The 14,575-nt window shown below is 42.3% G+C and overlaps 1 protein-coding gene across 3 annotated transcripts in view; it reads left to right on the top strand.

The window, feature by feature from the left end:
• The first annotated feature begins 7,039 nt into the window (after positions 1–7,039).
• Positions 7,040–14,575, top strand: part of CNOT6L (CCR4-NOT transcription complex subunit 6 like) — a 113,617-nt gene continuing 106,081 nt past the window's right edge. The window contains exon 1 of one of the 3 annotated variants that reach the window (XM_043447705.1): positions 7,040–7,439. Coding sequence is in view for 2 of the 3 variants with exons in the window: in XM_043447703.1 (XP_043303638.1) it covers positions 7,669–7,736 (68 nt within the window). In the remaining variant the exon portion in view is untranslated. Of the gene's footprint in view, positions 7,440–7,595; positions 7,809–14,575 lie in introns of those variants that run through there. The other 2 variants (XM_043447703.1, XM_043447704.1) reach the window with 2 other exon arrangements.

Genomic DNA, 14,575 nt, shown 5'->3' with positions numbered 1-14,575 from the left:
GTACTATTCTTAATTAATGAATTAAACAAATGTTCCTTCAGCATCATGTGTCAGACACTCTGTGATGCTGTGATGTACTAGGGATAAAGACAGAGCTTACAGTCTAGGAAGCAAATGATGGATATGTACTTAACATAGATAATTGAAGTATTCGGTGATAGAGTGGTTCAGTTTGCTTACTGCATAAAAACATCTGGCTAAGAGGTGAGTGGGAGCTGTGTTCTAACAGATTGCTTTCATCCAGAGGGAGAAGTTTTCTAGTTCATCTTCACAATTGGGACACTTTTTAAAAAAAGACTATAATTTAACTAATAATAATGCCTTATTGTCATTTCATTCAGTGACTTCCAAATTTATTGTAGTAGCGGTTAGCCTTCTTTGAAAGAATTTTCATGCAGGAACAAGATGTATTAGTTCAGATGTTTTGGTTGGTAGAGGTCTAACTCAAATTAGTTTGGATGTAGGAGAAAATTACTAGTTAATCATACTTACTGTAGTAGAGGTGAGCACAGTATGCTAAGAAAATACACACTAGGGCTTCCAGAGGCAGCTTTGCAAGGAAAGTGATGCTTGAGTTAAATTGTGAAGGATGATTTCAAGTGGAGGACAAAATAGGAAAGAGCACACCATGCTGAGGGAATATCATCGGCAAAAATACCTAAGAGAGCATGTCCTGTTTCAGAAACAGCAATGGTCCACTAAAGGACGGGAGTGACAGAGATGGTGATAGTAAGTAAGAGATCATTAAGGGATAGTTATGCTTGTGAAATTAGGTTTTCGTTTACAATTTATGGAGAAGTCACTGAAAGATTTTAAAGAGCAGAGTAATATGAATAAAATATATTCTAGGAAGATGTTGTGCGTGTGCTCATGTTTAGTTGCTCAGTTGTGTCTGAGTCTTTGTGACCCGCATGGACTGTAGCTCGCCAGGTTACTCTGTCCATGGGATTCTCCAGGCAAGAATACTGGAGTGGGTAGCCATTCCCTTCTCCAGGGCATCTTTCCGAGCCAGGGATCAAACCTACATCTCCAGCATTGGCAGGTGGATGCTTTACACTGCACCACCTGCAAAGCCTGATTAACTAGGGGTACATTAATGGACAAAACACAAAAAACTCAGGCATTAGGTGATACTATATTATGGTGCATTGAGATGGAGGGACTAGAGTAATACAGATATTTAGTACGTCAATTGGTAGATGCTGAGTATGCGAAGAAAAGTTAAAGATGATTCCTAGGACCAATTGGGTGACCATTCATATGGTTACAGAATCATTAGCATGGTGGTACCATTTTAATGGGAAAGGTCAGGAATAGATTTTGGAGGAAAGACAACACGCTCTGTTTTAAACATACTGATCTTGAAATATGCAGAATGTCCAAATGGAAATACCCAGGAGGAAATTGACAATATAGATGTGAATGTGTAGTGAGAACTCTAAATTGAAGATGTAGATTTGGGAGTTATAAGCATAAAGATAGTAGTTTAAACTTGGAGACAGGTTTATCTAAGACTTGAAGAGTGTGTTTGAGTCCAATTTTAAAAAATATATGGAAGTCTCAAAGAGGACAAAGGGGTCTATTATGGTCACATGCCACCGAGTATCTTCTCACTAAGCAGTGTCTTAAATTGCCATTGTTGTGATTTATATTTTTAAGTTACAGTTGTATCTCTATGTAACCACTTCTTAAAAATATCACTGGGGAGAATTAAACAAATGACAGGGTAGAAGAATGAAGAGAGTAGCTGAACTAGGTATCTAGAAATCAGTTTCTAAAACTGATTCGCCACTGCCTGCCTGGGTGATATTTAGCAAGTCACTTTGCTTTAGTTTCCTCATGTGGAAAATGAGGAAGTAAGACCAGGTGACCTTCAACGTTTGGTAAACTATGATTCACCCAATAAGACTGTCCTGTTGTAGTTTAGATCAGTAATTTTCAAATTTATTTGGCAAAATTTAACCTTCTTTGAAAGACCTTTCATGCAGAAACACAACATATTGGTCAGAATGTTTGGTTGCAGAGGTCTAAGTCAAGTTACTTCAGACATACAAGAGAATTTACTAGTTAATATAACTGCACTATGAGTAGTTGGATCCCCAGGCTGATTGGCACCTGATGCTGATGTTCCACCGGGACTTACTCTCCACACTTCTCATCTCTGTGTGATGGATTCATTCTACACAAAGCAGGGGGTAGCCATTGGCCACTCTCAAAACTTCCTTCTTCTTTCCTGCCTTCTCGTCTCAGATTACTACTATGGTGGACTCGCCCTTCTTCCCTTAGTTCTGCCTGAAAACATTCTGAGGAAGAACCCTGCCTGCTTGCTTTGCCTTGAGTCATATGCCCAGAAGGGCATGGCATCCCACTCCACTGTTCTTGTCTGGAGAATCCCGTGGGCAAAAGAGCCCGTAGGGCAACAGCCCATAGGGTCTCAAAGAGGCGGACAGGACTGAAGTGACTTAACATGTATGCACGTAGTCAGGAAGTTGGGGGACTCTCTTGAGATGCAACTGTCACTAGAATCATTTGTTTGTAGTACAAGGAATAGTTTCTTCTAAAGGGAAGGAGCATTGTTCACAGAAAAAGGAAGTCAGCAGTAGTCAAATAGATGGTCTATATGTAAAACAGAGGCTGACTAGTTGTGATCCCACCTATCTGTTCCCCTCTGCATGCCCTAAGTGGTTTCTGAAGCATATTTCTGAAAAGACTCCATGAAGATCATTGAAGTACAATATCAAAATAATTGATTTTATTGATTGAATAGCACACCAGATACCTCCAAATACTTAAAAAATTGAAGCACTGGATATTTATTGGTGGTGGTCATGGAACTTACATTCCAGAACATTTCTAGAATGTAGGGAAATACTAGAAAGAATGGTGCTGATGATGATGGGGTTGGAGATTCTGAATATTCAGGGTTCAAGGTACTTGAGACTCGATCCTGGGAGTATAGAGAAAAGAGGCAGGAGGACATTAAAATGAATGTGGTCTACTTCATTATTTTATCTAGGACCAGCATATCATATGAGGCTTCCTGGATGGCTTAGTGGGTAAAGAACCTGCCTGCAATGCAGGAGACACAGGAGGTGTGGGTTCGATCCCTGGGTCAGGAAGATCCCCTTGAGGAGGAAATGGCAACCCACTCCAGTGTTCTTGCCTGAAAATCTCATGGAAGAGGATCCTGGTGAGCTACAGTCCAGAGGGTTGCAAAGAGTTAGACACGACTGAGTGACTGAGCACACAGTGTATCATACAGCACACTATTAAACATGGTGGAAAATGTTTATCTTTGACCAAGAGAGTGGAATGGTCCTCGATGTCATCCATAATCATACTAGAGAAAGGAACAAATGGGAGGTTGATGAAAAGAGAGAGTTGATGGACTGGAAGAGGTGTGGAGGCAATGAATGAAGCCATTTTTTTCTTAGATGAACATACCCATGGTATATGGCATCTCAAAAAATATTAGCCAAGGGGATAAAGGGGAAGGGAGGGAGAGGAATAAGATGAGTAAAGATGGGAAGATGGAGAGGAATATAGTTCAATAAAAGGTAGAATATGTCACTGGAATATAGTTTGGAGCCCTGTCAGGAGGTCTGGGAATTAAAAACTTAAGATCACCTTGATTAATACCTATTTAAATGTTGTACTAATGAATATCAGGTAAATTACAGTTAATTATTTTATTAATTATAGTTTACTAAATAATTTAAATGCAATACTTGAAAAGTTTTACAGCTATTAGTATAGAAATGCGTACTAATATCAATAAAATAATATTTGATTCTTTATAAAGTAGTAATAACATTCTTAAGTTACAAAATTTAAATCTTTGCCTTTTGAGCAAGCTGCTCAACAGAATTTCAGAAAGCAAAGGAATATAGTTATAAGGGATTTTATAGATCTGGCTACCCATGCTACCAACAGAAAAAACATGGAGAGATCAGATTTACTCAGATAAAATATTAATTGCTAATTTGGAAAAGATGCAGGTGGTCACTAGAACATTGTCTTTTTTTTTTTTTTGAGAAGTAATGAACCAATTCTGTTATAATGCAAATAAACATAAGTGTTTTCAGGACAAATTGTACCCTACACAGTTCTACTATTAAACCATTTTGGTCAAAAAGGCCTTACTTAACCCAGAAGTTTTCACTTGGATAAATCATTTCTTTAAAGAAATATTTTCTTATTGTGTTGTTATTTAAAAAAATTTTTTTTCAATATATGCCTCCTTCTCTTTCAGTTCCCTAAAAACTGTTTTCAAAATCAGCTCTCTACTTTTTTCTATACTTTCTCTTTCATAGAACTGTGTTCTCTTTCTCTCTTTTTTTAAATCTTCATTTAAAAATTGCAACATCTGTCAAACATGGAAAATTCTCATGAAATAAGCTATCAAAATCAGGTTACTATTCTGTTGTGAACTTTGAACTACTATAAAACTGCTTTTTAAAAATGGCTTAGGTACTACTCTTTTGTTGTTGGAATGTCTTTTGGAGACTTATGAGGGAATTTAAAAAATATCAGTGAAGATTATGATTTCTCAACTTTTGTACAGGGCCAGCTATTCGAAAATTATTATTCCTTTAATTTCATCTTCTTGCAAATGAGAAAAACAACCTATTTTTTGGACAACATGGTTATACTCATTAATATATGAAAATACGGCTTTCCTGTTTTTAGGGTGAGCCAATCTATTTTCGAAGGTGTAAAGAGAAGGCCCTGACAGTAGAGATTATTTAAGCTTAACTTGCATTCAATTGCCCCTTTTAAATAATAAAATTCACTATTCTTAACTCTGACTATCACAATTCTAATTACTCAGTGGATAGTGATGCATTTAGTATTTAAATTTAAAGGCCAACAATGAACATGGCCTATGTAAATCTGAACTTCAGGACCAGCAAACCCAAACATTTATCAGTGCTTCTTCACCATCCACAGAGGTTCTCTCCTCCTTCCTCACTCCAGTCACTACTGACAGTTTGCCCGTGAGACTGGCAGGTATCACATGGCTCCAGTGAAACTGCTAGTGCCATCAGCTTTATCCTCCTGGGCCTCATTGTGACTATTAATTTTTTGTTACCTTTCACACTTTCGTTTCTGGTGTGTTCTATGTGTTTCCTGTTTATGGGTTGGCTTCCCCTACAAAGGCTGTAAGCTACTTAAGAACAGGGACCATATATGTTTATTTTTGTATCTCTGATGAGAAATACAATATCTGGAATATAATACACCCTCCAGAGATGTTTACTGTATATGAATGGCTAGGAATCTATTGAATATATATTTACAGGTATTTGAAAAAGTTTAAATCTGTGAAAATATCCCATCATCTGATTTATGTTTTTCAGGTGTTTATTTTCCTCTTTTCTTCATCATTTGGTAGTATTTCTCCTTGGGGCAAATGTTTCTACGCCAAGGAGAAATGCTGTGGCAAGATGCCACTGAGGCGGGTTTACTATTCTGGGCTCCTGAAGTGACTTGTTTGGCTTTGTCCATTACAAAGCCTTAGAATCAAGATCGTTAGGAGTGAGTGGTACTTCTTTTACGATTAGGCCATTTTCAGACCCATTACAGAAGCTGGTTTGGGGGTGATGTTGCTAGGCAGGGAAATGGAAACAACTCAGATGGAAAACAAAGTAGCCTGCGGTCTTCTACGTCTTGAGGGGCTTCTCTAATTACTCACTCACACTCCCCGGTGACAAAGCTGAAACTAATGCAATTCTTCTTTTGGTGGACTCTTTCAATAACTGCTCCGTTGTGGCTAAATGATGATTTGCACTTTTACAGCAACTTTTACCCCAAGAGGTGAAGACTTTTTACATTCAATAATAGGGCCTAAGATTAATTGCAACCAACACCACGTGTTTAGTGTGCTAAACACCGCCCCTGTGGGTGGGTGGGTGCGTGGGGAATCCTGAACACTTCTAATATACCCTTGACACTGGTAAGTACGCAAGCCCGGAGCATGCACTGGGAAAGAGATTATGCAAAACTCTGTAACAGCAGTATTTTGCCTCTAGAGCTGGTTTGTTTTCGGACTGCTGGTGGTAAAAGCTGAAGTTGACCCACAAAAACAAAATAAACCCCATAAACTTAAAATGTCAAGGCCACATACGCTAAGTAAACATTCATATTGCTAGCTTACACTGCCGTTTTAACTCTGTTCATGGCCAAGCAAATGTATTTCTACCGTGAGAGGGGAGCCTCAGAAAATAAATTAGGACAGGGTTAACGTAGAGCGTCACAGGTTCTTTTATTTACCTCTCGCAATGCAACTTACAGATGTTACACGTTAAAAAAAACTTAAACCACAGAAGATGTCAGGAAACTTTTTCTTCGGTCACTTCCTTCATCTCACCTGGCGTCCCAATCGCCGCCTTGAGCAGCGCTGGCTGGGCTTCGCGGTCAGGCCGCCTCAGGCGAGCGCGCAGTAAACAGCGCCGAGTCCCCGCGCGAACACCGGGTGAGGCGGGATCGCTAGTGTCTTCCCGCCACCCACCGTGGCTTCGCGGCTGTGTCTTTCTGATAACCGACCAGCCTCCCCAGCTCGGCTCTTCACTCATGCCAAGAGAAACGAGTAAGAAAACAGCAAGGGTAAAGGAGAAAATGGGCAAGAGAACTGGCAGTCCTGCGCGCACGCGCACTACGGCCAAACGCGGCGCTCCGGGGGCGGGGCCAATGCGCGGCGCTGAAGCTCCGCCTCCTCCCCCCTCACCCCACCCCTCCGCGCGGGGGAGTGACTGACTCTCGCCAGCCCCTCCACGTCAATCAACCCTCCTCCTTCTCGCACTCTCCGCACCTTGTTATTAATCTCAATACCGATATCGCGCGGACGCCTCTCCCCCGACTCTCGGGGGTGTGAACGTGTGTGAGCGAGAGCGGAGGCACCGAAAGCTGGCGTCTCGGTGCAGCACTCTCGGTCCCGGCAGCAGCAGGCGCAGCAGCAACCCCCGCAGCGGCGGCAGCCCCAGCGCCAGGAGGCCAAGGCCAAGGCTAGGCTCTGCGCGGCTCTCGGAGTAATAGCCGCGGCTCCGGCGGCTGCGGGGGCGCAGCTTCCTCGGGCAGGGCCCTTCGCGTCGGCGGCCGCGGCCGCGGGGCCTCTCCTGCGCGTCCAGGGTCACCGTCCCCGAAGCCCGGCGGCGCGGCCCTCGGTCCCTTCCCCGCCCCCCATCCGTCTCCTTCTCGCTCCCCTCAGCCGCCCTCCTCGCCGCCGCCTTTGCGGTTCCTCAGGCGGCCCGGCCCGGCCCGCCCGCCCCGCGTCCCCTCCGGCCGGTGCCTCTCCCCCCGGCGGGCTGCCTGCATGTCTTTGCTGCCCTCAGCCCCGCCGCCACCGCCGCCGCCGCCTCCCCCGCCGCCGCAGCACCAGCAGCAGCCGCCCCGCCGCCGCCGCCGCCGCCGCCGCCCGGACCCCGGCGCGCTGAATGCAGGTGAGGAGGGGGGCGCAGGCCCTCAGGGGACCCCAGGCCAGGGCGCTCTGCGCGCCCGTCCCGCGCGAGCCGGGATCCGGGCCCGGCCCGCCGACGCCGCGGCTTCCCTTCGGGGCGGGCTGGCGGGAGCGAGGCCCGCCCGTGGGTGTTTATGTTTGCGTCTGCGGCCGCGGCTCCGGAGGGGAAGCATCTGTGGGGGCCGGGTGCGCGCGCGCGCGCGCGTGTTTGTATGTGTGTTTCCCCTGCCGCGGGGAAATGGCTGCTGTTGCTCCTTCTGGGCTGGAGGAAGAGAATGAGGTAGAGTGTTTTCGTGCCTTCGAGTAGCATCGAGAACGTTGGGCAGAGGAGCGCGACTCCTGGGGAAATGAGGTGGGAGAGGGCCGAATGTGCGTGGGGGTTTGTGCGAGTTGGGACTCCGGCGGGCGGAGAGGCGGCCGGAGGACCCACAGCGAGTGGGTGTGTGTCGGGTGCGGGGCTGACCCGCGTCTCTTTCGGAGGCGGCGAAGGTTCCGGTGTGTGTGTGTGTGTGTGTGCGCGTGCGGTGTATGTGTGTGTGTGTTGGGGGCTGGTCCGCGCCCAGGGCCCGGGATTCTGGGGGCCGATTCAGAGTGTCCAGGACCCCCGAGTGGCGCGTCCCTCCCCCCTTTGTGGCCGAGACTCCCGAGAGCCTCGCGGGTGAGAGCTGTCCCGCGGGGACCCGGGAGGGTGATTGTGTTCGCGGCTCACGCACAGCAACCGGGCCCGGGAGCCGCGGGTCGGGGCCGCGCCGCTGTTCCCGGGGCCGCGGCAGGAAGCGCGCCGGCCTGCAGCGCGGCCTAACCGCCTCGGCTCCCGCCCGCCCGCCGACCGGCCTCCTTGCCTCCCGCCGGCCTCCCCGGACGCCTCGCGGGGCGCGGGGCCCTGCCTCAGGCCTGGGCAGGTGAGGGTCGGAGGCGGGACGCGCGGATCGCCGCCGCCTCAGCCGCCCCCGCGTCTCCTGAGGAGCGGCGAAGGCAGATTTTGGCGTTCCAACTGCGAGCTCTGCCCCTGGCCGGCGGTGGGACCCGAGGGAAAGTGAATCTAAGCAGTAAATCTCGCGAAGATGCGGTGTCGAGGTCCCTTCTTTAGATCCTTTCCTTAAGGCTGTGTGTGGAGGGACGAAGTACATATTTCCTTTTTTCTTTTTTTCGTTTCAGATACTTTCCCGTTGATAATACTTACGCTTTTTTTTTTTTTTTTTAAGATAAAATTTTTTCTCAGAGGGGCGGGGGAAGAAATGGAAGCTGGCTTCCCTGTCCTGTGGTGGTGGTAGGATTGGATGGATTCTGTGCGTTTGAAATTGTTTTATCCTGCCTCCTAGGGGGAAAGGCGTGTACGCGCCGAGCTGAGGAGGTCGGTGAGGAAGAGGAAGTTACTGGAGCTGTCATCCTCCTCAGCGCGGCCAACTCTCGCGCTTAGGCTGTTCAGATGCATTGTGTTGATGGAGTCGAGTACACAGGGGAAGCGCAGAACTGTATTTCAGGGGATACTGCCTTACTGGCTCTAGTTCCCTTAATTATCAATCGAGATAGTCACGTATTGAATACAAACAAGTTTTCCCTCACAGTCTCCAAAACCTAGAGCAAGCCTCCTCTTTTGTCTGTTCTAAGCGTGTGCTCTTAGAAAGCTATTTTGAGAGTAGTTTAAGCAGAACGCAGCTGTAAAGGTAGATCTGCTGCCAGTAGGCGTACGCTGCATCTCAGAACCAAGTATCAATGGTATTTGGATGCTTATTTGCCATTTACTTCATCTTTCCCACTCTCTAATTGCGTCGAGTTAGCGCATCTAGCTGAAAGCTCAATGGATGAAATCTTTATACAGATTCGATCCTTGTTGGTCACGCTCTGTATCATGTCCAGAGGTTGCTCCTTTCTGAACCTGGTCTCACAAAGAAATGTTTCCTGTTGTTCGTGGGGAAGTGTCAAGGGGAAGAGGAGGAAGGGTGGCGAGCTGTTTTCTGTGACCACTACTGGAAAAACAACACAGGTAGTTTAGTGGGCAGAGGACTTGTTTTACGGACCTCAGAACTCTGGCTGTGTGCCATTTCTCTTAGTTCTTTCACTTTAGGCAAGGTACCTGATGTCTCTTGAGTCTGTTTCCTTCATCAGTAACAAGGAGATAAGACATTTATAGTAAGATCCTGAGGGTAAATTGTGGGGGGGAAAAAAAAAATCTTTGGGACATAGTAGCTGCTTAGTTAAATATTAGGGTTTTTTTTTTTTCCCCCTCCTGCAGCCCAGACTGTGGGCACTGAGAAACGTGTAAGTACAAATACTCATCGGATTACTGAGAGCAATATTATGTCACCGTGTGTTAAAAATCAAGACAAAAGAATATTTCAGAGTCCTTTGATATACTTAAGGTATTGAATATATCTAAACAACGTTAAATATTGTATTTTAGAAGTCTTTTTCTTAGAACGAAGACTGTCAGTAAAATAGCCTAGTGTCCTAACTTATAGAGACTATCTGGTCATACTTGATTTGTTTTCATATTTTTGAATAGGGCATCTTTCAGTTTCATTTACTTTTTTTTTTGAGTTCTTGCTATGTAGTCCTGGAAAAAAATTTTAAACTATATATAGCACATATATATTAAGACACAGTCAAGTGTGAAAAAGGATCAAGGGCCTAGAGCTTATTTATAAATATAAGTACCACGCAATTCCCATGCAGTTGTTTCAGTTCAAAACCAAAACTTTTGGAATATTTTCCTGAATGGAAGCAAAAATTTTCTATCAGTAATTTAAAAAATCTTCTATCAAAAATCAACTTTCAGTAATTTTCCATTTTTTAAAATTCTGTGAGGAGTGTTAAATGTGGTGTTCATTTAATTTTAATTGTATTGTGGGGGGGTGGATAGTGAAACGGAGTTTAAGGTAAAGGCAACAGAGAGATTAAATAGTTTTTTTATTTGCTGAAGGCAGGGTGAAGATGATGTGGGAGGAGTTTCATTAGTTTAAATTTGTAATGTCTCTGTTTACTAACACCAGGTTTCCTTAGGCCTTGTATCATTATTATTTATATCAGTAATGTTAAGCTTAAAAAAACCCAAGTAAAGCATTAAAATTTTAACACATCTGTGAAGTATGTTTGTAAAGGATAGGAAATGGAAAATGTCATGGTTTTGTTAAAGTGTATATACTTTGGGTGTGTGTGCATTTACAGTGGACAGAATTATCTGCCATATGGTTATATTTAAAGGAAAAATTCTTTAAAATTAGGGATAATTTTTAATATTTTAAAAACAATAAAATGGAAATGAATTTTGCCCTTAACTCAGGCAAAATTTGATAAGTTTCATTAGACATTATGAATTATTATTAGACATGAATATTACTATAATAATTTGAATTTTTAAATTGGGAGAATCGAGGAAGACATTTTTATTTAATCATGAAAATAAATGTTAATGAAATAATACATTAAGATAAGTGAACAGTGAACTTTATTATTTACAGTGGGACTCCTCTTGCTGTCATTTAAAGTAGTTACTTTACAAGAAAATTAAGGTGGAAAATTGTTTAGGTTTTAAAATTTAATGTTACTTAAATGGGCTTTTAGATAATCTTTCCAAAATAGCCCTTATAAATATTTTTAATTAGGGGGAATTGAAATATTTAAGATTCATGCATATTTTACTTTGGGTAATGCTAATTAGGGTAATAAATACATTCCAAAATTTCAGTGGCTTAACACATGCAAGTTTGTATTTTGCTCACATTAACAGACTAATGCAGGTGCTCCTTGTTAGCAGGCTTGTGGCTTTTCTCCATGTGGTAATTGAGGGACATAGACGCCTTACATCTTATGTCTCCACTGTTCCCTGGAGCCTTGGAGCCCTGCCTGTAACCTACAGGACATTTAAGAACCCCCAAAGACAAACATCTGCCTGAATTTCATTGGTAATAATTTGTCACAGAGCCTTGTTTGAATGCAAGGGGGGTGGGATTGTAGTCCCTGGGTGGTGAACAGCTTGGGGCATTTCATGAAGTTATTTCAGATGGTAGCATACATTTGTGAAATTATGTCTAAAAGGTGAATTATAATACTTAAAATTGCTTTCCTTCTTCAAAAAGTAAAGTTGTGTGAAGAGGTTGGGGAGCAGTGGGAAGAGAAGGGAAGGGGTAAGAGCCATAGGAGGAGAGAAGGACTTCTCTTCAAAGGTGGGTTTGAATGACAAGTAAATGTCAGTAGGCTATTTAAAGATACAGATTTTACAAAGAACATTACAACTGGATTTTATAACCTTTAGTGGGTCTCTCCTGTACTCTCCAGTTATTGATTGCCGTTGTGGTCTACTGGGTTCTGGCTGTTTGAGTTATTTCTCTTTGTCCTTTGAAAGCTGTTAACTTTGAATTTCAGTTTCTGAAGTACAGTTTCGTGGGAAACATATTTGAATTTTCTTTTTCTATTGGGATAGAGCATTATCATCATTATTAATTTAAAGAAATATCATATAGATGGACCTTACTGTTTTTTCATGTTTTCTGTTGCTGTTTTTGTAATTCTAAAGTCATTGTAATTAATATTTTGTGAGCCTTAACCCAGAAAGAGCAATAAAATCATCAAATAAACAACAAAGACTTAATTATTAACTTGTGCTCATGTTTCATGATGAAAATACTACAACTTTCTTTGACCACCTGCTAATACTGAACCTTTAAATTAACTTTATTTCTGGACAACTTTAATTTTAATTGAATTGCAGTTTATTCTTTTATTGTCTAAGATTGTTCTAATGTGAAAACTTGCTCTAGGTACATTACACTTTTATTTGTCTTTATTCTGAAGAATTTTGTTAGGAATCTGGGGAGTTTTGTGTATTTCTGTATTCCCCAAAAGGAAGATTTTAGAGTAAGTCTGACTAACTTCTATACGCTAAGTAATTTCTAATGTTTTGCATTTCGAAAATTAGAAACCCTATTTGAGGGCCTGTTCTGTACCCATTATTATGTTTTTGTTTAGTCCCTAAGTTGTATCTGACTCTCTTGCAATCCCATGGCCTGTAGCCTGCCAAACTCCTCTGTCCAAGGGATTTCGCAGGCAAGAATACTGATGTGAGTTGCCAGGGGGATCTTCTCTATCCAGGGATCTAACCCACCTCTCCTGCATTGGCAGGCAGGTTCTTTACCACTGAGCCACCAGGGAAGCCCACCCATTATTGCACTTGGTTCTAAAAGGAAAGAAATAGAAGAGACTGTTGTGAAGCTTATAGCTTTTGAATAAGTGAAGTAAGGCATATAATTTAGTTATTTCAATACAATAAGTGAACAAGTGGGAGTTACTACAATATAAACTCTTTACAGGCATTCTGAGAGAGAGTAACAAAATGGATTGGTGGGTGGGCCAGGGACTATTCAAAGTTGAGAATTTTTTTGGTTAACAGCTTTTTTTGAGATATAATTCACTTATAGAAGTAGCCCATTTAAAATATATAACTCAGTAGTGTTTAGTATATTCACATTTGTGTAGCTATCCCAAAATTTATAGAACATTATAGTCACCTGAAAGATAAATCCTGGATTCTTTGAGTTATCTTTCATTTCCCCTTGTCCTTAATTCTAGGCAAACACTGATCTACTTGTATTTCCATATAAATTTTAGGATTAGCTTATCAATTTCTGCAAAGAAGCCAGCTGGGATTTTGATAGGAATTGTGTAAGTCTGTAGCTCGATTTGTGGAGCATTGCCATCTTGACAATTTTAAATAAGTCTTCCTATTTATGAAAATGCTTTATGAAAAATCTTTCCATTTATTTAGATCTTTAATTTATTTTGACAGTGTTCTGTAGTTTTCAGAGTATAAGTTTTACACTTCATTTGTTGTATTATTCCTAAATATTTTATTCTTTTAGATGCTGTTGTAAAAAGAATTCTTTATTTCATTTTTGGGCTGCTCACTGCAAATATATAAAAATACAATTGACTATTGTGTGTTGATCTTGTATTTTGCAGCCTTGCTGAACTTGTTTATTAGTTCTAATAGTTGTTTTTTAAATGGATTCCCTCTGGTTTTCCGTATACCAAAGATAATGTCACCTGTAAATAAGTTTTACTTCTTTTCCAGTCTGGATGCATTTTATTTTGTTTTCTTGCTTAACTGCCCTGGCTAAACCCTTCGGTCTTTTGTTGAAAAGAAGTGTCAAGAGCAGATATTCTTGTCTTGTTTCTGGTCTTGGGAGGAAAGCATTCTTTCTTCCACTGTTAACTGTGATACTGGCTATGGGATTTTCATAGATGCTGTTTATCAGATTAAGGAAGTTTCCTTCTGTTCTAGTCTGTTGAGTGTTTTTATCATGAAGCGGTGTTGAGGTTGAGTTTTGAGGGAAGTATGAAATAAGTAAACAAAAAAAATGAAGATGCTAAGTCTGGTAATAAGTGGCAGGTAATGATGCTTAACTTGTTTGGGAAAGAGGGGCTAAGCTTTTCCCCCTTCTTTTTCCCTCTCCCTTTTCTCTCTTCCCTATCCCTTTCATGCTCTTTAAGTGTCTTCCTATTAATACGGATACACATTTGGAGGGTCTTTAAGCCTTTAGTGAAGATTTTTTGAATAATTCATAGTTTCTTGATCAGTGGAGAATATTGCTTCTTTTGAAAACATTCATTAAAAACAGTGTGGAGAATTTTTAATATTAGTTTGATGGCTAGGTTGGAGGGGAACACAGGAAGCAGGGAGAAACTACATCATAAATGAATTACTAAACATTGAACCGTGAGTATTCTTTGGAAGGACTGATGAAGCTCCAATACTTTGGCCACCTGATGCGAAGAGCTGACATACTGGAAAAGACCCTGATGCTGGAAAAGATTGGGGGCAGGAGAAGGGGGCGACAGAGGATGAGATGGTTGGGTGGCATTACTGACTCAGTGGACATGAGTTTGCGCAAACTCTGGGAGATGGTGGAGGACAGGGAAGCCTGGTGTGCTGCATCCCACGGGGTTGCGAAGAGTTGGACATGACTTAGTGACTGAACAACAACAAAACAATTGGAAAAAAGGGAACAAAGCTTTGTGATATCAAGCATATGTTTAATTAAGAATTCCATGTTTACTTTGAACCTGGTTGTCACCTGATTTTTTCCCAAAACATTTCAGCATCAATTGTTTTGTTTCTGT

The sequence above is a fragment of the Cervus canadensis genome, chromosome 26, assembly GCF_019320065.1.
Source record: "Cervus canadensis isolate Bull #8, Minnesota chromosome 26, ASM1932006v1, whole genome shotgun sequence".
Lineage (NCBI taxonomy): Eukaryota > Metazoa > Chordata > Mammalia > Artiodactyla > Cervidae > Cervus > Cervus canadensis.
The sequence above is the reverse complement of the archived record's forward strand: the minus strand, read 5'-3'. Positions and strand labels throughout refer to the sequence as shown.